This window comes from Ipomoea nil, unplaced genomic scaffold (genome assembly GCF_001879475.1).
Source record: "Ipomoea nil cultivar Tokyo-kokei standard unplaced genomic scaffold, Asagao_1.1 scaffold1770, whole genome shotgun sequence".
Classification (NCBI taxonomy): Eukaryota; Viridiplantae; Streptophyta; class Magnoliopsida; order Solanales; family Convolvulaceae; genus Ipomoea; species Ipomoea nil.
Window position 1 is genome coordinate 956,029 of NW_017618198.1, and position 25,030 is coordinate 981,058.

Consider the following 25,030-nt stretch of genomic DNA (forward strand, 5'->3'; position numbering starts at 1 on the left):
TCGTATTGTATTACGAATAGAAATTTTAATGTAGAATTATAGTACAAATAGAAAAATATAAAACAATATATTCTATTAGGAATTGTATTACATTATTTTATAATATTAGAATAGAAATTTTAGGTGCTTGTATGGGTAGTTCAACTGGTCATAGAGGTGAAACTTTGGAAGAATGACCAGGGATCTAGGAAATTAAAAAATAATATATTTTATTAGAAATCGAGATTGATTAGGAATTAGACGGGAAGATAAAGTTCAGAATTTTGTTTTTATATATATAGTATAAATAGTATTATCTATAAATAAAAATCCAACTATATTGAAGACGGAGCAGCCAATACTCCCATACTGCCATCGTTGCTCTGTTTTCTTGATCTCAAACTCACTCAAAGACCAGTTCCCATCTTTCTTCTCTCTCTCCCACTCCAAAATAAGGTAAGCCTTCTTTTTTCCTGCTTCTTCGCTACTACATTCATATACATTCTTGTTTCTGTGGGATTGTATGTATATCTTTGTATATTGAACATCTTCTCATGAGTCCATGCTTCATGATATCCAGTCGTTGACCTTTTCAGTGACGTCCCACCCCAAAAAAATCTTATCTTTTTACGGGTTCATTGGGTTTTGCTCCTCGCATCTGATCGTTTCGTTAATTGTTCGTTCTCACAGTTTTGTTTCCCACAAACTAGAGAAACCAATAGGCTTGCTAAGTGTTAGATAAATCACAATTCTTTAATTAAGGGTGTCTATTTTTCTTTAAAAAGCATGGAAATTTAGTTATATTTGTTAATTTTGCTTGATCAGGTTAATTGAAGATTTATAAGAAAGGTAAAAGAAAATGAGACAGAGGCCTAAAGCTGCTGCTAAGTCAAATACTGGTAGTGGAGGTAATTCGAGTAGTGAGAGGGGTCCCCGGGCGAAATCTAGTGTGCATTTGGTGGCTAAGAGGTCAGGGTTTTTGATATTAGTGTTCTTTGTGATGGTTGTATATGCAACTTGGGCGGTGTATCATTATCAGTATGAGAGTCTGCCTCAGCCTCTCAGTGCTGAGCATGCCGGTAAAAGAGGCTTCTCTGAGCTTGAGGCCGTGAAGCATGTTAAGGCATTGACTGAACTTGGACCGCACCCCGTTGGGTCTAATTCTCTAGACAGTGCCCTGCAGGTATACTCGTTAATCTATTTTACTTTGCTTGGTTAATTTTGCTGTTTAATTGCTAGTTTGCTTCTAATGTGTTTCAAATTTGGGTTTTATTTACTATAGAATGATGATAACCTTGATAATGACATATCTGTTGTTTAATTTTTTTTTTGAAAAGTTATTCTTTGGTGAATTTATATGGAATTCCAAGGATAAAGAAGAATGCAAGTTCTCTTAGGTTTGTATTTGATTAAAGGTATATGACTAAGTAATTATCATATACAATGGAAGATGAAGTGATTTGGTCAGCTTTAGATTTCTATAACTATATGCTTATAGCACAAATTCTTTCTCTTTATTTTTTTTAATTTAGAAATTGTTTTTTGATAATTCTTGTGAGAATTTTCGCCTTTACTTACAATATGTCATAAATTTGGTGCATGTATTGCAGTATGTCTTGCAAGCATCAGAAACTATTAAGAAGGAGGCTCACTGGGAAGTTGATGTGGAAATTGACCTTTTTCATTCAAATTCTGGTGCTAATCATCTTGTCGGTGGGCTTTTTAAGGGGAAAACCCTTGTTTATTCAGATCTGAATCATATTGTATTGAGAATATCACCGAAATATGGAAATAAAGCAGAGGGCAATGCTATTCTTGTTTCTTCCCACATTGATACAGTTTTCTCAACGTATGGGTTTTCATTGTTTTCTATATCTGTTTTTTCCAAATATGAGTTTCTTTCTTCTATCTGCATTGAAACACGCAAAATAATAAAGATTAGTTCTAACTTTTTTGGTTTGATGTTTTTTTTAATTTAGGGAAGGAGCTGGAGACTGTAGTTCATGTGTAGCTGTTATGTTGGAGCTTGCTCGGGGAATCTCTCACTGGGCCCATGGTTTCAAGAATTCTGTCATATTTTTGTTTAATACTGGGGAGGAGGAAGGCTTGAATGGTGCTCATAGCTTTGTAACTCAGGTTTTCTCCGCTGAAAACTCATCCATTTTGCCGCTTTTGTTTGATTGTTTTTTTATTTCTGGTTTTGTTTATTAGCTGTTTCATGTTCCCTACTCTTTGCTACCTAACTACCTCTTCAAACACAATAGTACTTGTATCCTTCAAGTTACCCTGATTTGGCCGTTCTATTGGTTAAGCTTTTGTATGTATTGGTGCAATGTCTACCAGAAAATAGATTATCACCTTTTGTATTTTGGACAGTAAGAAAATAACTGGCATTATTTTTGGTCAGACCACGAGGTTTTCTGAGCAGACCCTAAATGTAGGAGGCACGTTTAAGCCTGTACCATACTCAAACTAATCCACGTTTGTACCGGCCTGGCCCAATAAGGGGCAAAGTGCTAGCCAGATTGGTTTTTCCATACGAGAGGGGGTTCGAACTCCGACCTCTCTTAAGGGACAAGAGTGCACGGCCACTCACGCCAACCAAGCTGATTAATAACTGGCATTATTATTTATAAATAAGTTTGAACATATCTACTTTCTCCTAGAAGTTGCAGTAATTATCAAGTGACCTCTCTACGTTATTTGTGCAGCACCCTTGGAGTGATATTGTCCGACTGGCTATCGACTTGGAAGCCATGGGTATTGGTGGGAAATCAGGAATTTTTCAGGTATAATTTTGTCATCTACAAATTAATTTTCTCATTTGGTCTAGTATACTTGTACCCTTGATATTCCTTTAGTTTCTCTCCCTCATATTTGTTTCCTTTTTCACTTGCTACTCGATTAACAGGCCGGTCCTGATCCATGGGCAATTGAGAACTACGCACTAGTGGCAAAATACCCATCTGCCCAAATTGTCGCACAGGTCTGTTGTGCATATTGTTTGAACATATTTATGCCATAAAAGCATCATATTTTTTTTTTTCATTTTCGGAGTTATATGGCTCAAATTTACATTCTTGACAACTTCATTCTGCAGGATTTATTTACTTCTGGGGTAATAAAATCTGCAACTGATTTTCAAGTATACAGAGAACTAGGTGGTCTTTCAGGCCTCGACTTTGCATATACAGAAAATACAGCTATATACCATACAAAGGTAAGATATAGAATTTGGATATTCTACATTTCACTCCCAAGATAGAAGCTTTAGTGTAAAAGCTATTGCCTTTTGACCAATACTAAATCAAAAAGGCTTCTTAGGTTTCCCTACGTTCAATTTGGTTATCAATTCTAATGAGCTTCTTGTGTTTGGTTATTTTGTTCATCCAGAATGACAAGTTCGCACTTCTGAAACCCGGTTCTCTCCAACATCTTGGCGAAAATATGCTGGAATTTCTGCTTAGGGCTGCAGCGTCGACTAATCTTCCGGGAGGCAAGGCGACTGAATCCGAAGGAAAATCTTCCCAGGATAAAGCTATATACTTTGACGTTTTGGTACTTCAAATCACATCATATCTTGGTATTTGTATTTTTGATGACATTGAAATTGGTTTTGCGTACTGATTTCTAATGTATTCTTATCCGAAAACAGGGAACATACATGATTGTATACCGACAACATTTTGCCGATATGCTCTATAATTCGGTGATTCTGCAATCACTTATAATATGGATTGCGTCACTATATCTGGGAGGGTATTCATCTGTGGTTTCACTGGCGTTTTCGTGTTTGAGTATTGTGCTCATGTGGATAGGCTCTATAGGTTTCTCCGTTCTTGTTGCTTTTGTCCTTCCACTCGTATCACCGTCACCGGTTCCCTTCGTTTCGAGCCCGTGGCTGGTAGTTGGCTTGTTCGCTGCACCTGCCCTTCTCGGGGCTTTCGGTGGTCAACATGTCGGTTATCTCGTTCTCGAGAAATACTTATCACGCACATTTTCACAAACGAAGGGGAATTTGTCTCCCGCTATCCGACACGCTGTGGCCAAGTTAGATGCCGAAAGATGGATCTTTAAAGCCGGTCTCTTGCAGTGGCTTGTTCTCTTGTCGGTGGGACATTATTTCAAGATTGGATCTTCTTATTTGGCCCTTGTTTGGTTGGTTACGCCCGCATTTGCTTGTGAGTTTCCATTTACAGATTAAGATCACATTTTTGTTAGTTGAAAATTATTAAGTTGACGAATATTTTCATGAACTAATCTATATTATGGAATATCCAGATGGTCTACTTGATGCAACATTATCACCGGCTCGGCTACCAAAACCGCTCAAAACCCTAACCCTGCTGATTGGATTGTCTTTGCCGTTTTTAACTTCTTCGGGCTTGATTATTCGGCTGGTTAGTACAGTAATTGGAACATCAGTTCGGTTTGTAAGGTAATAGTTAAGACTTAAGACAGCCGTCTTTTATACTGAAAGTATTTTATGCTAGAAAATTTTTTAAGTTTAATTTGAAATCCTTTCTCTGACCGATAAGAAAGAATGATTTGCGAGTATTGTACTCTCGTTTTCTTTCTTATGCTGCAGGAATCCTGGTGGCACGCCCGAGTGGCTGGGAAATGTAATTCTTGCGTTATTTATCGCAGCTATAGTGTGTTTGACGATGGTTTATCTACTGTCATATATTCACATTTCCGGTATGTGTTCTTTGCAATCTCCCGACTACGGGTGCATATGTGATCAATGTTGAAAAAATCGCTAGGCGCCTGGGGACCACCTAGGGCGCCTGGGGACCGCCTAGGGTACCTAGAGCGCCTAGGAGGCCGACCGCCTAGGTGCCAATTAATCGGCACCTAGGGGCGATTTTTGCAACACTGTATGTGATATATACTGCCCGAACTTGATGAGCGAAGCTTGAACGAACTTAGAAGAGTTTATTTATTATAGTCCACTTGGTTTTCAGGTGCGAAGGTTCCGCTTGTAATTACAACCTGTATTTTGTTTGGCGTCTCGCTTGGCATGGTGCTACTAGGCGTTATTCCACCGTTTACTGAAGACACAGCAAGAGCTGTAAATGTGAGTAGATCACCAAAAAGATTTATCGAAAACTACGTGATACCAAGTTCTTGCGTATCATTATTAAACTATTTGTCTGATACACTATTGGTTTTCAGGTTGTGCATGTCGTGGATGCAACGGGACGGCAAGATCCCGTGTCACACATCTCTCTATTTTCGACGACTCCTGGAAACTTGATTAAAGAAGCTGAACAGATTGGAGAAGGATTTATTTGCGGAAGGGATAAGCCGTTTGATTTTGTGACTTTCTCCGTCAAGTACGGCTGTTGGACGAACAAGAGCGCTGAAATTGGGTGGAAGGAATCAGATATTCCCGCTCTTCATGTCGAGAGCGATATAAAGGGGGATAGCAGAGTTACTCACGTCTTGGTTGATACGAAAGTTTCCACTCGGTGGAGCCTGGGAATTAATACCGATGAAGTTGAAGACTTCCAGCTGAAAGGTATAAGTTCTGTCTGCCCTATCCAAAACTATAAGGTTTTGTCTCCCAAATTTGATCTTTTTCGACTGTTAAGAGTCCCATGTTGAAAATATAAGAGAGAACATATGGGTTTATAAGGTCATCTGTTAGACTGACTGATTGATTGGATTCAGTCTTTTAGTGTGGTTTGACCCCTATACATTATAGCCCAGTTGAGTGACATTGGTCCAATCTTAGATTATAACATCTACGTTTCTGTTTACCTCAACTCGATGCAGATGATTTTGAGGAGCTCATTTCACTTGGCGATAAGAGCAGTACAGATGGTTGGCACACCATTCAATTCGCCGGAGGGAAGAAAGCGCCAACCAAGTTCAGCTTGACTCTTTTCTGGCACAAAAACAACTCCCGTGCAAGAATCAATGAAGGATCTGAAGTGGAACCCGTCTTACTGAAACTGAGAACCGATGTAGACAGACAAACTCCAAAAACCGCAGAAATTCTCAAGAAGCTCCCTCCATGGTGTTCTCTGTTTGGAAAGTCCACATCGCCCTACACCTTAGCTTTCTTCAAGAGTTTGCCCGTCGCATTGTAGCAGACCATGCGTTAAGAATGGCCGATTCTCAGTTCCTCTGGTTCGCGCTTTTCACGTCTCAAAACAAGAAAGTGATGTTTAAAGAGAGAGGGAGAGGGCAAATCTTCTCTGGGAAAACAGGTGTGCAAGAAGGTCATCTAATAGGTTTTCTTATGGTTGATAGCTGACATGTAGAACATGCTTTAGATAAAGTGACGTTTGGACAACAGAGTTTTGGGCTGCATTTGGTACATAACTAAGCAACTGATGAAATTACCCTCTTGAATACAGTAAAAAAAAATTAAGGGCAAAATAGTAAAATATTTGAAGTACAACAGCTCAATCAAGGAGTACAACTCATTTCAGCGGGAATAAGTCTTGGATTTTTGCAAGGGTAATTAGAGCTCAAGCCGCAAAATATATATATTTTTTAAATACAAATATTGTATGATATCATTAAAAGAGTCTTCAGAGGTTTGTTCCGTTCACCCTGATAATGTGAACACCAAATATTATATTTTGTTTAGTTCATGAGAAAGTGACACTTCTTTAAATTTTTCTAATGTTTTTTGCTATTTTCTTTAAGAATTTTTGTAAAATTTTAAGTAATTTTAAAGAAATATCACGCAATTTTAAAAATATTTCATGAACTAAACCCCAACCTATAGTTATATTGATAATTTTGGCATTTTAATTTGAGTATTTTATTATATATTGTTGGAAGATGACAATTGTTAGAGCGTAAATGCATAGTATAGCAATACAAGGGTCATCACAACAAAATCTTATTGTGAACCTACACATATAATCACGTAAATCTTGTGTTATTCTTTCATTTATTTTCTTGATTTTTTAATCTCGTTTTTCTCAACAAAAATGTATAATATCACGTATTTTATAAAAATTATATATCATATTTTGCCAAAAATACATATAAAGTACAAGTTATAAAGTGCAATGTACACCTTTACAAAGCATTCCACATTATAAAAATTTTCATTTTTATTGCAAAATTAAAGAATTAAAGCACCACCATTGGCCGCCGCATATGAATGGGTAAAAAAATGACAGTAGAAGATTGAAGATAGTGGGTTTTTGCTGGAGGGGGGGGGGAGGATGGATTCGATGGATCATATGAATCAGCCCACTTGTATTGTCAATTGTTGTTTTTTCATACATTCTTGCCTTGTCTTTATCCACCACTCATAAACAAACCAAACCGCAGAATAAGAAAAGTATCTTCTCTATCTCCCCTTCTTCTCGTTTCCCCATTCTCTCTACAGGAGAGAGAAAAAGAGAGGCAGAGAGAGAGAGAGAGAGAGATACACAGTGTGTGTGTGAAGGGTCGGTTTGGTGCAAAAATGCGGGCTTTACCATTTGGTGGAGCTGGAGGGGTTGTCGCTGCTGCTTCTTCTTCTGCGTCATCTTCATCATCATCTTCTTCAGTTACTGTAAATGTCATCGCCCTCAATCTGGGCTTCAACAAGATCCAATTCCATTCTTCTCCCACTTTCAAGGCTTCTCTTCATGACCCTTCTCCTGCTTCTCTCACTCCTCTCTGCAGATCAGGTCCAATTTCGCCTCCTTTCTGTCTATTATACACACACATATATATAGATATGGATAGTATTATATTATATTATATTATATTATATGTATGTGTGTGTGTGTTAGAGATACCCAGATGCAAGATGTGAGCTTTTATCAATTTGAATTATGGGTTTCTGCATTAACAAGAGTTATCAGACATTCAGACTGATGGAATTAGATGGTTCTTTAGTTTTTTTTTTCAAGAACTGACTTTTGTGGGATATCATCCTGTGTGTATCAGTGTATGTGCTAGAGGAAAATTTATGGCAATGTTAAAGATAGTATTGATTAATGTTTCGATGGTAGGATGCAGAATTCTGTCATGTTGTAGAGAAACCTTTGTTCCTACCTGTCAATTAAGATCTTTTGTGTTCTAGCAATGTGCTGTGGAAAAGCCCTGGATTGTTTGATGAATTTCTAAAATATTACTTGTTTTTTGGAACATAGCTTTCTACAAGAACATCTAGCTTTTGATGTTGAAAAACAAAATGTTTTGTTCTTTTGACACCTCGTTTGAACTATGGATCTAAATGAAAGCCACTTGAGGGGTATCAGCATTGGTGTCAAGAAAGACGGTTCCAGGCTTTATTTTGGTTGGTTTTTGTGGGGTTCTTGTTTTTATACTGGTTTAAATCGAGATTATTTGGTTTGTGTTACAGGTCTTTGTAGGGCTAGTCAAATAGCTGAACTATTCCCGACTGTATCGCCTGAGATTGTCGTTAGAGAGGCCAGATTGGAGGACTGCTGGGAAGTAGCCGAGACTCATTGCAGCTCCTTCTTCCCAGAATACTCCTTCCCTCTCGATTTCGTGTTAAGAATCGACAGACTGATAGGAATGCTGTTTGGATTCTCCATACCTAATGGCTGCGATAGGACTTGTCTAGTTGCTGTCACCGGAAGCTCGGAGGAGGGTTCCTTTCTATTAGGAAGCGAAGAATTCAAGATTGGGGGAATCGATGGAAGATTGAGTCTCATCAATAAGGGTTATGTGGCTGGGATACTCACCGTGGACACTGTCGCCGATTTTCTCCCTCGAAAAGGACCATTGCGGCAAAGAAGGTGAGTTTAGACATACTCTTGTAGCCTCACTAGCCCGCCTAAACTTTTAGTTGCGACAAAACACATCTGTCAATTAACTTTTGTCTTCGCCTAAACTTTTAGTTGAGACAAAACACCTATCAGTTAACTATTGTCTTCGCCTAAACTTTTAGTTTAAACAAAACACATTTGTCAGTTAACTTTTGTCTTTGCCTAAACTTTTAGTCGAGACAAAACACATCTGTCAGTTAACTATTGTCTTCGCCTAAACTTTTAGTTGAGACAAAACACATCTGTTAGTTAACTTTTGTCTTCGCCTAAACTTTTAGTTGAAACAAAACACATCTGTCAGTTAACTATTGTCTTCCAAGCGTCGTTCTTTTCCTATATTTGTGTTTTCATCTACTAGTTACTTCAAGTGTTTTTACCCGTGGTTGAATGGTCATTTATAGAACTGGGATTGCATATATATCGAATGTTGCTGTCCGGGAGAGCTTTCGAAGGAAGGGGATAGCGAAGAAGCTCATCGCTAAAGCCGAGGCTAAGGCGAGAAGCTGGGGGTGTCGTGCCATCGCACTACATTGTGACATCAGCAACCCGGGAGCAACAAAACTGTACACAGGGCAAGGGTTCAAAATCATAAAAGTGGCAGAAGGAGCTAACTGGCCTCAACCCAGAATCTCTCCAGATGTTCAGTTCAGTTTCATGATGAAGCTTCTAAACAGTAAAAGGTAGATAGAATTAGGAAGATGAGTCACACATGTAAACATTAAGGAAAGAAATTTGTATAAAACTATAAATGTATAAAGTACAGGGGACAGGCTTCTTGGATGTACAAGACTATAACTAGTGTAGTCATTCCACTCCAAATTGAAATAATTGTAGTATTACTATATATTATCTATCATAGTTTATAGGGGAGCTATTCAAGAGTTTGAGTTTTTTTTAGGTGACGAGGAAAACTCACAGCCACGATCTAGGGATGTACATTGATTTCATCTTGTGACCTTAGTCGATAATGGACCATAAAGAGTAAATCAGCTTAAGTTGTCATAGTTAATCGGCTCAAATCAAGAATGCCAATAGACTGTTCCCATTGTGAATCAAACTTTAAATTTTATGATTACAAAGTCAACTTGTATCGAGAGATGGGAGGGTTTACTATTTTTTTTTTTAGTGATGAGGGAAACCGTAGTTACTATTCGAGAGTGTGCATTAAATAAATCTCACATTATAACCCTAGCCGGCAAATGACAAAGAAGTAAACCAGCTTAGGTTATCCATAGTTGACTGGGTGGGAGTCGAACTTGAAACTTTGTAGTTATTCCAAATCACAAGAAAGTAGTGAAAATTTGTTGCAAGAGACAGGTAGCAATGTGCAACTGGAAATGAATCATGCTATTAAGATTGCAGGTGTTGATTCACACAATTCACAACTCATACAGCAATATGAACCCTGGCTCAATATAATTTGTTATGAAGGTATGAAACAGATGAATTTGGATTTCATAAGCAGATACAATCCAAACATCCACATTGTCTGATGTATAAATGAGCTGTATTCTAGTATTTAAATTAAGAATGTTTCAGAACCAACCAAAATTGTAGCATTATATTTCAAGAAACAACTGTAATATATGTTGTCACATCCTTTGTTCCATTATTGGTGTTGTTATTTTGTGTGACAAATGATTGACCATGTTGCCCAGACTGCCATTACCAAAAGAACATTTCTGCGATTATCCTAGAAATATCGAAGATGCAGAAGCATACCAGCCATGAACAAATCTGCAGGAACTCGCTTACTCAAACTTGGATGAATTTAGATAGCGCAGAAATATCGAGTGCAGTAAATTCCTTCACGGCATTAAAAACAGCAAGCCCAAGCTTCACGGCATCATCATGACTAGCTGCCTGGGTGATTAAGCATTCGTATTAGTTTGACACTTTCTGTTAAAAATAAAAATTACATTTTTACGCCATCCCTCTGAAGTAAAGAACAAGTATACGGTATACCTCAATATTAAGAGGCAGAACAGGATCATGAAGTGAAAGTCTCAAGAGGAACCACCCACCATAACCGGAGACTCTAACCTACGGACAGCAAAATTCAGTGCACTCATCGCTATAATACTGTTTATGAACAAATGTTCTAGTTTCAAAAACGCAGTCTTGTTTATAAGAAATAAGGATCTTACCCCTTCATAGTTAACAGGGGGTTTCCGAAGCTTTGCATCCAAGTCGACAGCATTCTCCAATTTTTTAAGAACTGTCTCTCCATACTCTCTGAAAGGTCTGAAAGAATGAAATTTCAGCATTAAACTAGGGGAGAGTTTTCACCGATAGGATGTCTAGTTTAGTAGTATACCTTCCTTCAAGATCTGGATGGTTCTGATTAATTTTTAATCTCAGTTCAACAGAAAAAGCGGGTTCCTCAAGACCTTCCACCAAATCCGTCAAGACTTTGCTTCCACCACCTTCTCCAGATGCTCTAGCTGATGCAAGCTTATTCAGTAGCTTAACCTTAAAGTATGTTATTTGGTAGAAACTGTTAGCACTAGCAAGAATTACATATTTACATCTTTAGCCATTCCCACCAGAGAGAGAGAGAGAGAGAGAGCAGCCATGTAGGTAAACACTAGTTCAAATGAAGAGAATACCATGAGGTAAGCACCGTCATCAAGCCAGTGATTCTCCTTAAGAGCTCCATGGCCACTAGTTTCAATAGCCAAATGTGACTCCTCACCAATAGAGTTCTGTTAACATTATAGTAATTTTCAAAACCTCTCACCAGGAAATTATTTACACCATCTGAATGAGACAAAACGTAAGAAAACACCTACTTCATCCCAGGAGTATTGGACAAACGAGGTATATAAATGCTATAATCATTTCAACATCTTGTTAACTTTTTCACTTGTGTGTAAATTTAGTCATTCATTTGGTGTATATATGAAAGTTTTTGTAAACAAGTTCATACCAGCCGAATAGCTTCATCAATGACATTCTTGTAGCCTCTTTTGAATCTATGGTGTTTTCCTCCTGTGAAAGATCATCAAGATTGTTGAGCATAGGCTTAGGCTTTTACTTGAGATAAGTATGTTCATGCCTCAGTGAAGTTTTGGAATACAATTGCCATAATATAATTTTCCATCTCACGTTCTCACCTAGTTTCTTTTCAATAAATGTCGTCAGCCCATCTGAAGTCACACTATCAGTGACAATAGTGGTCCCGGGATGCTGGTAAAAATTCATGGGAGCAAATTCCGGTGAGATCCAGGTTGAAGTAATGATTACGATTTATGAGAGAGTATGGTCTAGAAGAGGAACTCACCTCCTCCAAGATAATAGCAGACATTAGAGCAATTAAACGATTTCTATTAAACTCTTGACCACGTGAATCCACAGCAGCAGATCTGACCAATACTAATGTCAGAAAAAATAAAGCTATCCATGTCCAATAAATTCAAAGATCAAAGATCATTATGCAATCACCTGTCAACATCGGTATCAAAGATGATACCCAGATCGGCCTTATTATCTAGGACAGTCTGAGTGATAGCTTTCATTGCTGTCTTATCCTCTGGGTTAGGAATGTGATTGGGGAACATACCTGATTGGAAAGATAAACTTTTATCAAATATAACCTACGAGACATCTGGATGAAAATCTCGAGTATATCTTACCATCTGGCTCTAAGAACTGACTTCCAGAAGTAATGGCACCCAATGGCTCAAGAACTTTACCCTGATAACCCAGTAAAACAATTATCCAACAGAGTCGTAAACATCTACTCCATGATTGTTTGAACAATAGAAATTTATTCATGAAAAACTTCCACACTAAAATATTGTTAGCCCTTTCTATTTCAGCAAGCCTCTTTTTTCAATACTTTCAACAAAATGTCCATTTCAGGAACAAATTAGAGAGAATGGAAAAGAAACATATCAGGCTGAAAGGTACAGTTGTGAATGAAACTTACACTCGTACAAGTATAATATGCCACTATTTGCTAAATTGAACTCTTTAGTTCTAGAATAGAAGATTTTCAAAGGGATGCAAGGGAAACAATATTATGTGATCGCAGCCTGGCATTTAACTTACAGTGAAAAACCCTCCGGCTCCATTTCCAGCATCAACAACTATATGGAATCCCTCCAGGGGCTTATCTGAGAAATTAAGAAAGAGGTTATCAACGATATTAACAAAGAAATGCAACTGCAATCATTACAAAAAATAAATATTGATGGCATGACAATTCTATAGTGATAACCAATATTTTTGTCTCTAAAAATGTCCGCATTTGTTATTTGCTTCAACCAAATATATGACAAAATAATTACCTATATTACCGGCAGCTCTTCGAACTGTTGCTACAAGATTCGATGCATAAACAGACATGTAATCCACTCTTTTTACAGATACCGAAGCTCTTGGTACAGTAATCTTTAAATCTTCATCGGTGAATGTTTTGTATACACTTGCAGCACGCTCCAAGATGTCCTTGATGTCCGCTTTTCCAAGACCCCCAGCATTTGTAAAGAATTTAAACCCATTTCTATTGTAGGGAAGATGACTTGCTGTTTATAGACCAGTTACACAATATGTAAGTAAAATACCCCATTGCTAGAAAACCAATTAACGATAATTACAAAAGTTATCTAGCAACAGAATAGATTTTATACTTACCAGTTATCATAATGGATCCATCAACTGGACACAAAGCTTCGTTATTTTCAGTAAGGGTGCTATTGAACATAGCCGGGGTTGAAGCTAATCTATAGAAGTTACAAAAAGAAAAATATATACTGTTAGAAAAGTCCATAAAACATGTATAGCTTGAACATAGTTCTCAACTAATCCAATATTATTTGCTACATGGAAAAAAAAAAATCTCATCACTGACCCATATTGGATGACATCCATCCCGGCTCGAGCAAGTCCACGAGAAACGGCATCCTGAAAAAGAGAGAATCCAATTATAAGTTTAATCAGAACAATAAGCAACTAATAAGTATCAAAAAGTAAAAGCTCATTATGGATTTATGGTCCTTCCACTTTAATAAAGCTCAATTTTGTTGCAGAACAGTTGTTTGGAGATAAGAAATTATCTCTAATCTCTTGTAAGAATAGGATCATTCTATAAAGCATGGATATTTAAACATTTGAAGATAAAAATATACAATGTCCCTACTCTAATAAGTGATAAGTGCATGCATTATTTAAAATTTCTCCGTAAAATATATTTTATTCAGGTAGAGGTCAAAACCTGCAACTTCTGTGCAGAAATTCGTGAATCATGCCCAATGGAAATCTTCAAAGATCTAGAGGCATCAAGTTTCTTTTTCTCCAGCAACCAAGCAGCAAAAGCTGCTCCTATTGCTTCTGCAACGGGCTCTGTGAGACTAACAGGTTCTCCCTCAACACCAGCAACAGCAACACCACGGATATCACTGCAACAATCCAGACATAGATATAAGGCTAATACTAGGAAAAGAATATCCTTGCTCCATAAGAATAAAGAAATTGCAAAAATTATATTCATATTACATGTTTTATAACCACCATTTCTCCTATCAATGGTCTCAACTTTCTTGATTCACCTGTTGTATACTTTTTGTAATCTTCGTACACGCCTTTTATTGTTTTTTTTTTTTTTTAAATACTTTGTGCCCGTGTGTGCATGCAGCCACGCATGCATGTCAGTATATTTATAACTAAAGTTATTACCTTTTTTTTTTTTTTTAAATGAAAGAATATATTCGGGTCAGGTACCTGCCATTCTGCAGCTTAAGAAAGTCACTTTTCTCAATAGATGGTACAGCTGTTCCAGATACTGCAGCTGCATCAAAAGGTCCATTCATGAGTATAACTAGTGATCAATGAAAATATCTTACAATGCAGAAATTATATTTTAACAATAATTATCATTTCCATCCTGGGAGAAATAAGGGGCATCCAGACTTTAAAGAGGAAAATAGGGATCGAGAGGCATATAAATAAAAACTAAGTACGCAAAGCATTTCAATTTTCAACAGTCCAGAAGCCTAAGGTTGCATACGATATCAACCTGAGTACTGAGAGTCTAGAACAGACCATTGCAAGTCACACTTCCTCGGTTAGAGTTTGACAATGGGCACAATAGCATGGTAGAGTTTCCATTCCATGCCAACTTCCCCACTAAGGGTGGAAGAAAGTTGCGCCTATTAAGGTTACAATAGCCCTGTTGGTATTGAGTGCTGAACTTTCTATTCTGCTGGCAGCGTTTTACTACCAGAGAATGCTGGACAACCTTCCCTGGTATTGCTGCATAAAGTTAAAGATTCAATCTTATCAGGTTATGGGTTGAAAGGGCTTGAATACTATGTTGCAGAATTTTGAAAGGAATATTTCTCGATTAGATGTTAATAGAATTCTTACTCCATCATAGTTGATTCTCTTGGTATAAATTGCACTCTATCCCCATTAAAGTCTCCCTATAGATTCTCATCAGCAACAGCGTGTCTCTTAGCAATTCTTTGCAGTTTTCTTTACCAAAATGTGTCAAAGATTCGACAACTAACTTATATGACGACTAGAAATTCCAAATAATTGTCTGATATTAGAATTATCTGTAGATATCATTCATCCAGCTCATTCCTAAACACCATGAAAACTAAAGCCCAAGTTGGTGGAACAATAATTTGCAATTAACCGAATAAAATCCCCATTCACAAATTGTGACTATCAGACACCTAATGATAACAGAAAAGAAATCAATTTAGGAGAAAAAAGGACAAAAAAGTACAGTAAATCCTATAAGTTTCAAGCAGGCTGCAAAGCCTCAAATTTGCTAACTTATTTCTTTAACAATCTGGTTCACACTATTAGCACCACAGAGCAATCAAATCAAATAACCAATTAAATCAGCCATGAAAACGGATGGAAAACCTTGAAGTATACCTAATACTACTAAAGATTTAGTCTTTGTTTCATTTTATCCTATTCAGCAAAATTAATTCAAACATGGTTATACAAATGCCATAGCATCACTTAGTAAAAACTACCTTAGAGACAAAAGTTAGAGGATTAAACTCTTTCCTTAACACGAAGCTTAAGTAAATTCAACAAATACGTACTGAGTAGATGAGTAGCAGTGCGCTAAATTGTAAGCGTCAAAAAGAAAAAGGAATTGCAGAAGATTTAAATGAATTTACCGGCCATTCTAGAGATACCCAAACGGCGAATTGTAGTTTCGGATGATAGAGTTAGCTCCTCTGCTTCTTCTTCCTTCTTTAACAACACAATAAATCGCCAAGTGTTATGTGTTGGTGGCGACTGGCGAGCATCAATTTTTCTTTTTTTTTTCTTCGGATAAACTCATAAACCGGCTATCTAACGTTACGCCACTTCATACTGCTAACCATGAAATGAATCCTAAATTTTTAGAAAAATTCTGGCCGGTTTAGTAATATAGTTATGGTCAATTTTAATTTATTTGATTATTATTAACTATTTCACTTTGTTAAATATACAAGTGCTTTATTAATTAATTTTTTTGTAACAGCTTATTGTTTTAAAATGTTAAAATTCAAAATGAATTTTTGAAAAAAGTTATTTTGCATATAATCCGCCAATACCTAATTTATCAAATAATTTTTTACGTCAACTAATGTTATTAATTAATTAAATTCACTAACTCAATTAACTAACAATTATTTACTAAACACTCATAATTTACAATAATATCACTATACAGAATAATTGGTGGCAGGAGCAACCCTCCCAAATTTTACTTTTAGTTATAGTAATAAAATAAATCGTAATTATTGTTCTTAAATTAAAAAAAAAAAAAAAAAAAAAAAAAAAAAAAAAAACTAATTTCATTCTTCCAAAAGTTGAACCCCCCTCACTTTGAGAGGTAATTCCCACACTGTCGCTGGTGAGACTCGATTCTTAGTCATTTTTTCAAAATTTCACCTCTATGACCAGTTGAGCTGCCTATGCGGGTAAAAGATTTAATTTAATGCTTACATGACAGTATTCTAATTCAGCTTTTATTACTCTCTTTTCAATTAATAAAATTAGACAATTGGTATGAATTTTACTCCTAAGGAGTCTACATATAATCATTTTTTATATTGGATAACACACACGGTAGAGTCTGCATCCAAAAGTTGATGACGCCAGTCAATACCCTCTCGATCAAATTTGTTATACATGATCTTTTTAGCGCGATTTATCTCTTCTGTGTAGTTACATCCTCATACCATTCAAAAAAAAAAAACTCATGAACAGTAAACTCCAAATATTAAGCGCTCTCTTTATATTTTTATTAAGTTGAACAATCTCACTATCTCAGTAGTGGATCAAGATTGTAGTCCATTAATGAGAAAATGGATGAGAGATTGAGGCCAAAACTAAATGAAGAATTTCCTAATAACAGATGAACTGCAAAAAGAATTCCGGTGAAGCATGGGGGGTACAGCAAAGAACAAATCCTACCAAGAAAAGCAAACCATAGCTGAGAATTGGTCTAAAAACAAATGAAATGAGACTCTGACCCAAACCTAATCATAATAATTCCAATAGACCTAAAACCAACACTACATTCATCACCTAAACCTCCACTTTCAAATCTGCTAAAATATGTTTCTACCCACCAAACAGTTCTGTACAAAGAACCAATGAAATATGGGACATAACCTTAAACCAAAAATAAAATATTAACTGCTGCTGAAGCCTGAAGTTACAGGGGGGAGAGTTGCAGAGAAGGGAAGGGAAAAAACTCCTCTTAGACTACGAAAACTGCTTCTCTGCTTTCGCCTTTCCCCTCCTCCCTCCCTCTTCACTTGATCTCGGGTGGAGCTACAGAAGAAACCGGGGATTGCTCGAGGCTGGGGACCGCCTTGGTTCTCATCTCGACGACCTTCTTGTGGGAGTTGGAGTGAAGAGACGGAACAAACGTAGGGCTGGCTGCCGGCCTGTACTCCGGGAACAGCCTGCCCGACTTGTAACGAACCCCACACGCGTTGCAGAGCGTTTTAGGCCCCATGGGACCCGCCCTCCACTGAGGCGTCTTCGTGATCTCACAATGCATACATTTCCTGACTGCCCCGCCCTGATCCTGATTCGGGGCGCCTGGATTAGGCAAGGCGGGCATGGAGAACTTGATCTTCTTTTTCTTCTTCTGCTCGCCCGCTCCTGCTGGTGGCCTCGGAACCTTCTTCGCAGGCGAATCCGCAAAGCTCTCCACCTGTGGGGTCTCGATAAGCTGCATCACCGGCCTGGGATTGAACGCCACCGGGCGGGGGCGCTTGCTGCGAGCACGCTGCGCCCCGCGCTGGCTCGGGCTCAGGGGCATCGCCTTTCCCCCCGAGCACGACGAATTACTGCTACTGCTGCTGCTGCTACTGCTCTCGAGAACCGAAATCGGGCTCGAAGCAGCCTGGAATTTCTTGTCCGATTCCGGCTTCGGGTTGAGTGGATAGTTCTCTTTGCCAAGAGTTAGCCCTCCATCCGAGAATGACTCTTCCACAAACGCTGAAAGCCATTCCAGCTGCACAATATCCTCGTACTGCAAAAACAACAAATGAAGAATCAGGTTGAAGATTCAAACAAACCAACTTAAATTCACTGCACTGTCAAAGATTCAAACGAACAGATTCTTGATTCAATGTCAAGACAAAAACTTGGCTAAATTCTCATGTGGTCCCCTAATCCCTCTAGCAAATTGTACAGCAAATAAGCCAATTTGAATTCAAACACGTTTAAAACTCGTAAACCCGTCAAGTTTCAAACCAAGCCAAGAAAACAATTAAACACAATCAAAATTTTCTTATTTCAATTATATTATTAAGTTGAGAAAATAGTACTATATTGTAACAGAATCAATAATCAATAATACTATTAATTAAAAAAAAAAAAAAAAAAAAAAACTTAATCTTGGCAGGACAAGACAACATGGGACCATAATAATTCAGGACCAATCATATGACGAAACATATCAGACTGGGTCCCGCCACAATTACTATAAACAGGTCACTAATTTCCAATTTCAATAACACGGCGGTAAGGTTATTTAATTATTTAAATAAAAATAATTCTTTAAAAAAAAAAAAAAAGGATTTTTGGGTTACCGGAACTGAGAGCTCGGCGGAGAGGTCAGAAGCGGAATGGCTGTGGGCGGCGGAGAAAATGGGGTCGGAATCCGGCAACGGCTCGTCCCAAATGCTGGGGAAATTGGCGCAGTCGCCGGAGCCGACACCGCCGCACTCATTCTCCGGGGGGAAGTCGATAAGGTCGTCAATGTGATCGAAGAAGCTGCCGCAGTCTATTTCATCGACGAAATTTGAATCCATACTTGAACCTACAAAACTTTAACCTGCAAAAAGATGCACAAAAACCATCAATTTTAAACCCAGAATTAATCTACTGTTTAAGAATTAAGACACAGTAAACAAAACTTTTAAAAATGGGAAATTCTTTAAGAATTGGATTTGCTAGCGTGCGCACGCAGCAATGCTGGGGGCCACCGCCAACCGCGGTAACGTATAATCGTCAAACGATGCTCGCCAGCGCAGAGGGGGCTGCGTGGCGCATTTTAGCATAGGAAAGGGTGGGAATTTCGGACAGGAAGAAGAAGAAAAGCAAAATCACGATTCCGGCACCGGGATTCTCGCGATTTTTTTTTCCTTAATCCTTAAAATAAGGGAAAACCGAGGCGGTGAGAATAAAACGGCGGCGACGGCACGCCACCGACACCATTCTCGTGAAGCTAACCGGGAAATTTCAGGTTTGAAGAATGTGCGGTGGGCACCGACACACGAAAACCAGAGAGACAACACGTGAAACTGTAAAAGTTTTCCGAGGAGATTAGAAGCCATTTTTGTTCCCCAAAACAATTCAAAACCCCAAAAACGCAAAAATTTGGTCCGTTTGAAAGTTTATGAAGATGATGAAAACCTCTGTCGAAACAGGGAGGGTCAAAATAGGTCAAAAATGCGTCTTCTTGTCCAAAATCAGTCTTAAAATTGCACCATAAACAAACTGCATGAAAGCAAGACTGAAGCTTTACCATCCAGAGAGCCAAAAAAGCTCAATTTTCAAACAAAAAAAGGCTAAGAAACCCCCATAATTCATTAATTCCCCATGAAAAAAACCCAGAAATTTCAAGAAATGAAACGCCTCTGTTCAACTTCAACACACAATTACATATATCCGAAACCCAGAACCCAAGAACAAACAACAACAACGTTAAACAGTATACCTTTGGGAAGAAAGAAGGGGGGATTTTGACTGGTTTGAGGAGACGAAAGAAAACAAGCGGTGTTGGAGATGAAGAAGGGAATAAGAGGGAGAGAAAGAGCTAAAAAGGGGAAGATGAGTGTGGGGTATGGTAGGTTGGGATCTCGCCTCACTCACTGCTAGCTGTCATTTAAGTCTTTCTTTAACATCTCTCTCTCTCTCTCTTCTCTCTTTCTCTCTCTCTCTCTCTCTAGTCTAATTACAGGCGGCCCCGCCGCTGGGCCCACCGCACCTCGCCACCCTCACCGCTGCCTGTAGATTTTCTTCCCTTTTTTCCTTTTCTGCTCCTCCGTCTTTCACATTTATTTACACCGTATATATTATATATTGTATTGTATTTATATCGATCTTTACGCGTATAATTAAATCTCTCTATACACGCAGGCGCACATGTACGCTCATGCATCGCCAAAGCAAAAGCGCGAATCTCTTGGCTTTTTCATCTTCTAGACTTCTACCCCATTTCTTTCCCCCTAAGGAAATCTATATATTAATCAAAATATTAATTCGCAATATTTTGTATCTGAATTTATTATTAACACGTAACCGAGAGCGTAAACACGTCATGTTATTCGAGACTTATTCAGACTATATACGTGATTTCGTGAACAATTGAACTTTATTTGATTATTTTTAAATTAAATACAACCTTGAACAACTCAAATAGTAATTACAAACGGAGCAATTTTTATTTTTATATGTGACGTAAATATGAAATTATAAATCCGTTGAATTCTTTTTAAAAAATCATTAAATTACTTTAATATATTTATCAAACTTACCTAAAATGGCAATTTTGATTTTTCGAGTCAAACTTATTCAAGTTGAGTTTGAACAAATTCAAATTTGACTAAAGTTGAACACATCTTTATTTTGAGCATAAGCCCTAAGAATCAATTACATGATTATAGAGTACATACACAAAGAAAAGTGTACAAGTTTATAAATTCTGAAATATTACAATTCTTTCAAAAAATAATTATGATTTTATAAAAAAGTTGTGAATAGTGTATTTAAATTTGTTGAACATTTAACTTTGTCAAGATAGTTAATATTTACTTCAAACACACATATACAAGAAAGAGTTTTAGTTTTCCTATTGGGAATTACTACATAGCATGACAAAAATGGCAGCATATTGGTCTTATTTGATAAAATACTTAGTTTATCAGTTAATTTTAACTTATTTGACCATTATTAAATATTTGACTTAGTTAAATAATCAATATAAGTGTTTGATTAAATAGATTTTTGTAACAATTTATTACTCCGAAATGTTAAAATTCAAAAAGCTACTCAAAGTAGCTTTTTGAGAAAGTCATTTGTATGTAATCAGCTAACAGCTAATTCACCAAACACTTTTTTACAATCAGCTAATGCTATCAACTAGTTAAACTCACTAACCAAATCAGCTAACAGTCATTCACCAAACACCCACATTGTCTCAAAAGTAGTGACTGAATAGGTAGAGCATAATTTTCTTATTCGAATACTATGAATTTAATTATTGTCAATATCTTCTCACACGAACCCGTCACATATGGTATTTCTTGTATGGTTGATTTCTATTATGTAGTTTGCAAATTATTAAAGAAGAATATGATTTACCATAGTTCACATATATTAGAATAGTAGTTGTAAGTTTCTCTCATTATTTAAAAAAGACATTATATTACTTCAAAAAAATATAATTGAGTGGGTGAAGCATGATCCTAGTATCAGAAAATCACAAGTTTAATTCTTATCAATATCTATCAATCGGGCATATTGCACAAAACCTTCTTAATGTAAACTAGAACAGTCAAATTAAGAATTGACATTTTACCCACAATGAATTTAATAATCAATCGGATAAAATCGGATAATACGAAATACAATAAGTTACAGGTTGTACGGAGTTTTCCCCGCGTTAGAATCTGTCGGTTTGAAAAAATCATATAAGAGTCAGTTACTTAAGATGGTAACGGCAGCTGTTTTCTGACAGACTTTTCTCTTTTTCTTACTTTTATTCACCCCCTCTTTGCGGCGTAAATTCTATCCGTTGTGGTAGACCGGACGTCTCTGAGGCGCGTTCGTTGCACTGCCCAATCACCTGACAGAGATGGTTGATTTGACGTTGTCTGATCCAATCATCCGGCGCGTTAGTGCGGCCCCGCGTGGGATCCAGACACGGTTTTGTGCATTATTATCGTTAATTCAAAACCTAATGGTCCGTTTGGTATGCCGCACTCCGTTAATCAAAGCAGTAATCGCGGTTCGTCCTGTCATACGTCTGTTTTGCTCATTTCGTCAAAAATCCATCTAATCTTTGTTTGTTTTTTTTTTTTTTTTTTAAATAAAAAATTCATCTAAACTATTATGACCAAATGGATATTTTGGGGATGACAAAGACTCACAGCTATTATCTGTGATAAATTATGCATGAATGGTAAATAATACTAGGAGATTCTTTCCAACGAACTAGAATCAAACTCAAGACTAGAGTTGTCGTCAAACTAGGTCAGCGGGCGCAAGGCCAACAACGGCCGTTATTTGACGGGACAAAATAATAAAACCCAACAATTTGGTGTGCCATAAAACTTAGAGCCTCCTTTGCCATTTTTTGCAGGGTGGGCTAAGCCCGTTTTGACGGCTCTACGTGTTACTTTCAAATACGATAGTCATGTGCCACTCACTTGTATAATTTGTATTTTTTGATTTTTCGATATAACATATCTTCTTTTTTTTTTTTTTTTTTTTTAAATTCATGTCGATATGGCATGTTAAAATGTATATATTGAGTCTCTAATTAAAATGACAACCAATATGTATATGTTTAAACAGTATTATTTGTATTTTGAAGTTGTAAATATTAATTTCCGACCTTCCTTATTAAAAATAAATAGTTATGCCATCAAATTATAAGGTACTTGGACTCTATATATTACTTTAATTATTAAAGTGACTAATAAAGGGGTTCTTTACTTCTTTTAAGGAAAAAAAAAAACGAATTATTTTCAAGTGGATTGGGACTAAAATCTTAAGTTACACCATATGTAAATTATCCAAACTAATTTGATATGTATCTCAAAAATTTATATTTTAATACTCTTATTGCTTCGTAAGGAAAATCAAAAACTTTTAGCATAGTGTTTCACACCCTTGAAAATGGTAATCAAAGTATGTTTCTTTGTTAGAATCAAAACTATGTATATTTTTTAATACATATTAGCAAGTCATTTTTAAACTCGATATTTTTCCAATTTTGGTCATACTAATCCACCTACTATTGCATCTTGGAGACTATCCAAAATTTAGCTAACAACTTATTAGTTGCTACCAATAAAAAGGTGAAGGAACCAAAAATTAATACACACAAAATCCTAACTTTTAGCTACTAGCTAGGGGCGATACAAACATTAAAATAGGGGAATTAGACCTATTCCATTAGGTACATTCATAATGAGGTGAATGCTTATTGATACTAAATGGTGAATCGTTATGACCTCTCGAGATTTGGTATCCGATCAAGTGATTGAAATTGTTTAAAGGGTCTTTAACCCGTTATTTTTGTAGATATTATGGTTGCTATCAAGTCTAGATTTATGTAGTATATTTCTATTTTTTCTTGTTTTATGCCCTTCTATTACCCGTGTGTACGTGTGGGGATGAACAGGTTTCTTTAAAATGATGCAGGTTTATCTCAAACTTATACATGCAGGTTTACGTGATGGTAAATAAGTTGACGATGAAATGGGAAAATGATGAAAAACTTCTAAGTAATTTAAGCTAGTTATACACCATTGCCATTTATTTCAACGTATATCCACACTGTGTTGTATTTCAACAACTATAATGAGTTAAATTTGGAATAGTACATGGTTATTGATCAAGTTAACTGTTCAACCAACTCGATTGGATTGCCCGCAATTATTTATTTTTCTTTGTTTATGTATGGTAATTTTAAAAACTTACTAGATAACTTAGGATCACATGGATGAGTCTAAAAAAGGGCAATATCACCATTATTTTGCTACATTTATTTGTATGATCATAGATTTTTTTAACTAGTCAACTATAATGTCAAGGATGATGTTTCTCAAATTTATGTGATACATTTTGGTTGACTTAAAAAAATATCGTAACTTTTTTTTATACGCAAATAAAATCAAACACATTATGGTAGTAATAATTTCTAAAAATATCTAAGCATTTTCTATCTTAAAACATCAATATCTCAAGATTCATGAACTTAATCGGCCAGCCTTATATAGCCAAGAAGTTATGTTCTTTATTGGTGTTTTCATCATTTAATTAATTAATTAATTTCTATATATAAAAAACATTTTGTATATATATATAGTATACATGGTAATATTTTGTTTGATATGGTAAGTTAAAATTTGTACGGAGTAATAATTGGGTCATGATAAATGTTCGAACACTTCGGCACATGCATTACAGTTACCATCCAAGAAAAAGCTACTCTGTATTATATGAATATAATAATAATAATAATAATAATAATAATAATAATAATACACTACTGGAAATTATGTAATTTCGAACCACCTGAAAATGATCTTAAATCAAGTCGAAAGACTTGTTTCGACCACTTTTGGTATCCGGAAAAACCTTTGTTGTTATTTTCGACCACTTTTTGGTATCAACTTAATTTAAAATCACTTTCAGGTGGTCGGAAATTTCATAATTTTCAGTAATAATAATAATAATAATAATAATAATAATAATAATAATAATAATTCAATTTTACTTTCAATAAGGATCATTAAGAAGTATATGCCACTAATATGGAATAAAAAAGGCACATTTGAAAAGTAAAAAAGCTAAAGAAATTGAACTTTACAGCTGAAAAGCTTAATTTAAGGACTAATTAATTATCAACACAAAATTTGCCCTCTCTTTAATTAACACACTCCTTTACACAAACTTTTATTTTAATACTTTTAATTATCATCTTTTTAACTATCTACTCAATATCACATATATACACAATTACACACTAACAACAACTTTACTATAATACGGAGTACCAAATTGAATGATATATTTTGTCTCTACTA

General features: G+C 36.3%; 4 protein-coding genes across 9 annotated transcripts; 2 read left to right on the forward strand and 2 right to left on the reverse strand.

The window, feature by feature from the left end:
- Positions 1 to 318: 318 nt before the first annotated feature.
- Positions 319 to 6,425, forward strand: LOC109192318 (endoplasmic reticulum metallopeptidase 1-like). 2 transcript variants are annotated; one of them, XR_002056077.1, is made up of 15 exons: positions 319 to 435; positions 805 to 1,162; positions 1,590 to 1,828; positions 1,959 to 2,115; positions 2,691 to 2,768; positions 2,891 to 2,965; positions 3,080 to 3,199; positions 3,373 to 3,537; positions 3,635 to 4,160; positions 4,261 to 4,417; positions 4,568 to 4,677; positions 4,944 to 5,056; positions 5,155 to 5,500; positions 5,758 to 6,194; positions 6,238 to 6,425. XR_002056077.1 is itself a non-coding variant. In XM_019342890.1 (14 exons), exons 2-14 carry the CDS (start codon positions 839 to 841, stop codon positions 6,072 to 6,074), a joined length of 2,727 nt encoding a protein of 908 aa, XP_019198435.1. In that variant the 5' UTR covers positions 319 to 435; positions 805 to 838; the 3' UTR covers positions 6,075 to 6,425. The 2 variants fall into 2 exon arrangements, 1 of the variants encoding a protein (XP_019198435.1); XM_019342890.1 differs by having other exon boundaries at positions 5,758 to 6,425.
- Positions 6,426 to 7,184: 759 nt separating this feature from the next.
- On the forward strand, positions 7,185 to 9,595 carry LOC109192326. The gene is made up of 3 exons (XM_019342907.1): positions 7,185 to 7,622; positions 8,303 to 8,702; positions 9,134 to 9,595. Exons 1-3 carry the CDS (start codon positions 7,415 to 7,417, stop codon positions 9,414 to 9,416), a joined length of 891 nt encoding a protein of 296 aa, XP_019198452.1. The 5' UTR covers positions 7,185 to 7,414; the 3' UTR covers positions 9,417 to 9,595.
- Positions 9,596 to 10,179: 584 nt separating this feature from the next.
- LOC109192321 (phosphoglucomutase) lies at positions 10,180 to 16,095 on the reverse strand. Of its 4 annotated transcripts, none has more exons than XM_019342896.1 (19): positions 15,878 to 16,093; positions 15,102 to 15,157; positions 14,778 to 14,987; positions 14,457 to 14,523; positions 13,951 to 14,134; positions 13,588 to 13,640; positions 13,371 to 13,459; positions 13,025 to 13,261; positions 12,786 to 12,850; positions 12,368 to 12,428; positions 12,177 to 12,294; positions 12,016 to 12,097; positions 11,849 to 11,921; positions 11,662 to 11,723; positions 11,342 to 11,437; positions 11,050 to 11,204; positions 10,880 to 10,976; positions 10,698 to 10,775; positions 10,180 to 10,595 (listed from the first exon to the last, which is right to left on the reverse strand). In XM_019342896.1, exons 3-19 carry the CDS (start codon positions 14,827 to 14,829, stop codon positions 10,488 to 10,490), a joined length of 1,677 nt encoding a protein of 558 aa, XP_019198441.1. In that variant the 5' UTR covers positions 14,830 to 14,987; positions 15,102 to 15,157; positions 15,878 to 16,093; the 3' UTR covers positions 10,180 to 10,487. The 4 variants fall into 4 exon arrangements, with proteins under 4 accessions (XP_019198441.1, XP_019198440.1, XP_019198439.1 ...); XM_019342895.1 differs by having other exon boundaries at positions 15,102 to 15,209; XM_019342894.1 differs by lacking the exon at positions 15,102 to 15,157 and having other exon boundaries at positions 15,878 to 16,095.
- A 966-nt stretch (positions 16,096 to 17,061) lies between these two features.
- Positions 17,062 to 20,068, reverse strand: LOC109192324 (GATA transcription factor 8-like). Of its 2 annotated transcripts, none has more exons than XM_019342903.1 (3): positions 19,930 to 20,068; positions 18,800 to 19,023; positions 17,062 to 18,237 (listed from the first exon to the last, which is right to left on the reverse strand). In XM_019342903.1, exons 2-3 carry the CDS (start codon positions 19,019 to 19,021, stop codon positions 17,509 to 17,511), a joined length of 951 nt encoding a protein of 316 aa, XP_019198448.1. In that variant the 5' UTR covers positions 19,022 to 19,023; positions 19,930 to 20,068; the 3' UTR covers positions 17,062 to 17,508. The 2 variants fall into 2 exon arrangements, with proteins under 2 accessions (XP_019198448.1, XP_019198449.1); XM_019342904.1 differs by having other exon boundaries at positions 18,800 to 19,044.
- Positions 20,069 to 25,030: the final 4,962 nt, after the last annotated feature.

Coding starts and splice junctions, on each gene's coding strand:
- LOC109192321 (XM_019342894.1), bottom strand. Junction 13,641..13,950: donor TTTCTGCACAGAAGTTGCAG/GTTTTGACCTCT, acceptor TCTCTTTTTCAG/GATGCCGTTTCTCGTGGACT. Junction 11,724..11,848: donor ATTTATTGAAAAGAAACTAG/GTGAGAACGTGA, acceptor GATCTTTCACAG/GAGGAAAACACCATAGATTC.
- LOC109192326 (XM_019342907.1), top strand. CDS start 7,415: ATGCGGGCTTTACCATTTGGTGGAGCTGGAGGGGTTGTCGCTGCTGCT. Junction 7,623..8,302: donor CACTCCTCTCTGCAGATCAG/GTCCAATTTCGC, acceptor TTTGTGTTACAG/GTCTTTGTAGGGCTAGTCAA. Junction 8,703..9,133: donor GGACCATTGCGGCAAAGAAG/GTGAGTTTAGAC, acceptor GGTCATTTATAG/AACTGGGATTGCATATATAT.
- LOC109192324 (XM_019342903.1), bottom strand. CDS start 19,021: ATGGATTCAAATTTCGTCGATGAAATAGACTGCGGCAGCTTCTTCGAT. Junction 18,238..18,799: donor CCGCCGAGCTCTCAGTTCCG/GTAACCCAAAAA, acceptor TTGTTTTTGCAG/TACGAGGATATTGTGCAGCT.
- LOC109192318 (XM_019342890.1), top strand. CDS start 839: ATGAGACAGAGGCCTAAAGCTGCTGCTAAGTCAAATACTGGTAGTGGA. Junction 1,163..1,589: donor CTCTAGACAGTGCCCTGCAG/GTATACTCGTTA, acceptor CATGTATTGCAG/TATGTCTTGCAAGCATCAGA. Junction 4,161..4,260: donor GGTTACGCCCGCATTTGCTT/GTGAGTTTCCAT, acceptor TGGAATATCCAG/ATGGTCTACTTGATGCAACA.